We start from the raw sequence: 3,626 nt of genomic DNA, 5'->3' as shown, positions 1-3,626 counted from the left end.
CGATTTTTTGATTGTTTTTAATTTTTTGGCATTTATGACAAATTATTACCATTATTTAAAATTTAACTTTGATTCGTAATATTAAGTGTAAATTATAACTTGAGTTATGAGAGTGGGCTTTATGGGGAACTGACCCTTATGGATTTGTTTTTTGTATCCTCAGAAAAATATTTTTTAATAAGGATAGCTTTTATCCTGAGGATACACCTTATCCTCAAGAAACCCTTAAAATATCATGTGTTTCAAAATATACCTTTTTGATCTTAGGCAAAAAAATCCAAATTGAAAGAAATTATGATTAAGATATTTATCATCCTCAGAAAAATTAACAATCCTCATGAATCCCTTAAAGCACAGAAGAAGAGCAATGCAGACAAACTCAGAGAAGTGATAAAGAACGAATACGGTGAATATAAGGAACATGTTGATGAATTTATTAACTCATTGACTGCTCAAAAAGCTGATTCACAGAAGGAACTTGAGAAGGAGAGAACAATGAAACAAGAAGCCGACAAGGAAACTCAAAGACTTAGAGCTAAAGTCGCCGATTTAGAAGCTAAATTGGCAGAAGCTGGTGCTACTGGAGCTTCTATTGCTAAGTTGAAAGCGAATTATGAAACAGAATTCGAAGGAATCGAAACAAAAAAGGAAGAAGCACAAAACGCGACTGCTAAAGCTAAGAAACAAGCTAAACAGTATGCTAGAAAGGTTGAAGAGGCTGAAAGAAAGCTTGCAGAATTCGAACAGAAGGAGTCTACAATTAACACCCAAATTGGTAAGACACAAGCCGATTTGAAGAAGGCTCGACAATAAGTCAGAGATGGAAAATTGAGAATTGCCGAGTTGGAAGACAGGTCAGAAAGGCTGGTGAAGATCTGAACAACAAACAACTTGAAGTTGATCGGGTTAGTGCAATTACTTAAGAAGACCAAGAACAATTCGATTCAAGTAAAACACAAAAAGACAAGGATAAATAATTATTATATTTCTGTTTTAGTTTTTTTAAATTAAAATCCAGTTGAAATACAAGAGTCTAGTTATCAAAAAATATGATATTTTTATTATTTTTTATAGTTTAATTTCAACTAGATGCCTCGAGTCTTTGAAATAAAGACTCGAATTAAAAGTCTAATTCAGAGTCTATGGGTGGACTCTAATAATTCCAAAAGAAATGCCTTTTAATTACTCAATAATTTTCATTGAGTAATGGATATTTCCAATGACAAAAAGATTGTGATGTTCTCTTTTAATAAGGAACCAGGGTTTCGATACAAAATCGATACAAATTGATAAAGTCATTTTTACTTTATCTGTAGAACGCAAAAATACATTTAAAAGTAGCGATTCATTTCACAACATCACTGATGTTTTTATTTATTTAAAATAGTCAATTTGCTATATACTGTCAATTGTAATATTCTAATTATGTCTATTGTTCTTTTCTTAGTTTGTTGCTTTAAAAATTTGTGTTACCAAACTATTAAATTATAATTAATTATATCAACATTTGTGCTATTTGTTTTTAGATGACAATATTAACTTTAATATGATTCTAATAGTTAATTACTATAGTTTGTAGTTTGAAAAAACCCATAATAAATTAAAAATACCAAACTACTTTTCAATTAACATACTTCATAAAGATACAACGGGACACAAAGAGTAGATATGCCGCAACTGGCGAAACTTGTTGAACCCGGCGAGTTGCGGCGTCGTGAATCCATTTCCGGAAGATACAAGACACAAAGAGGAGATGCCTGAAAAACTAGAAACATCAAAGATGTCCTAATCGAGTGTTCGTTCCAGTGTTAGGTTTGAAGGGTAAAACCCGTTTTCTTTCAGTCTGTCCTGCCCTTCAAAAAAAACAGATTTTGTTAAAACTTGTGTACATTAATTCATGTTGTGGTGACGTGGCAAATTACAAAAGGGACACTTCAATTGTCAACGTGTTGCAAATATTTGATACAAAAACATAAAAATTGATAAATAAATCAGTTAAGTTGGAAGACAACAACACTCTTTGGTGTAAATTTGTCATTATCAGTCAAATCGTTTTGTTTGGCGGCGTAAGTGGATGGGTCGCAATGACTGCCATTAATGCCTTTTTTGTACACAAGTATATCACGACCACCACCAAATGCAAAGAGATATTGTTCGTCTTGAGGATAAATATAAAATTCGTAATTGGAATTTCCATTTTTACCGAACTTTTTTGGATTCAAAGTGCCACTTCTTACAAGTGAAAATATATAAGAACTGCCACTGTTGAGCCATTTGCCAACAGCATTGATATTACCAGTGAACACGCCACCAAACTTGTTGTGATTTGTGTCTTCTACCAAAAAGCACAAGTTGTTTTTGTTCATGACTTTTGCACCAAACATTGAGGTTCCTGTTGACCAGTCGTCTTTGTCCGATTTAAATACAACACTCCCAATTTTCATTCCTGTCAATTTCTCAAGACCGGCTTTCTCTTTTTCGTCGCGTTGTTTCTTTGAATTGATAAATTTCTCCGATTTCATAATTTGATCAACTTTATTGTTTTTTGCTTGTTTGATTTTGTTGATTTCATCTTCAAATGGTTTTATGTCCATTTGGCACTTTTCCTCATAAAGTACTATTTTGATGTTAAATATCTCATACAACTTGTCGTTATCACTCTCTGTTGCATACAGACTTATTTCACTTTTGATTTTATTTGATGCGTTGTCCAAATCGGTGACGATGGTGTTGAGTGAAGTTGTGATGTTCTTCTTTCTTTCAAATACCTCATCAAGTCTGTCGAAGTGTCCTTCTGCATTTTCAATGCGTTGATCAATGTCAAGTGACATGTCGTCAACAAAGTTGTATTCCTTGTTATTTTTGTTGAGGTCTGACACCGCCTTTGCTGCGTTAGTGCAGAGTGTTGAGAGTGCTGTTAACTCGTTTTCCATTGTATGTTAATAGAGTTTATTTGTTTTTATATTTAATTTTTTATAAATCTCATTTAAAATAATCATTACCTCATACATAATATTTTTTTTCAATTAAAAACCAAAAATAAAAATATTCAAACTTTAAAAAAATCATATTTATTAACAACTAAAACTTGTGGAGGACGTATCTTTCTTGATTTTGTTCATGATTTGACTCATTATGAAATTATTTATATCAACAATTATTTTATGAATTACATTTTCATAGTGTGTGACACATATTGAACACATGTTGTTTATTATTATGTCGTTTAAAAAAAATTAACCAATATTTTTTTGATGAAGAATAATTATAATGTATAGAATACTTTTTGTAGTTAAAAGTGTTTATTCCGACGACTTACATTTGTTAATTAAACAGTGATTGATATATTTGGTTTACTATTACAACTGGTGTATTTTTACTTGTAGATGAATATTGATTCAGAAAAGTGTAAGTAGTTTCTCTTTCCACAACTAAATTCTTTAATTAAGTGTAACGAAGAGTCTAATACAAGAATGTTGGAGATAAAAGATTTTTACATTACACATATTGTATTATATAATTTATACATTTTTTCATATAAATAATAATTATTGTATTTGGGTCAAAAAATTGCAGACAATACTGTCACTTTTAACTAATACCTTTTAAAAATAATTTAATAGTCT

General features: G+C 30.8%; 1 protein-coding gene across 1 annotated transcript; it reads left to right on the top strand.

Moving 5' to 3' along the window:
- Nucleotides 1–294: 294 nt before the first annotated feature.
- EIN_040260 (hypothetical protein) lies at nt 295–813 on the top strand (the record flags this gene model as incomplete). The annotated part of the gene is made up of 1 exon (XM_004184780.1): nt 295–813. The coding sequence occupies one exon, from the start codon at nt 295–297 to the stop codon at nt 811–813; it is 519 nt and encodes a 172-aa protein (XP_004184828.1).
- Between the last annotated feature and the right edge of the window lie 2,813 nt (nt 814–3,626).

The sequence above is a fragment of the Entamoeba invadens genome, assembly GCF_000330505.1.
Source record: "Entamoeba invadens IP1 unplaced genomic scaffold scaff_1105074725255, whole genome shotgun sequence".
Classification (NCBI taxonomy): domain Eukaryota; phylum Evosea; order Mastigamoebida; family Endamoebidae; genus Entamoeba; species Entamoeba invadens.
Note: the sequence above shows the minus strand (reverse complement) of the source record. Positions and strands in the feature narration are given on the sequence as shown.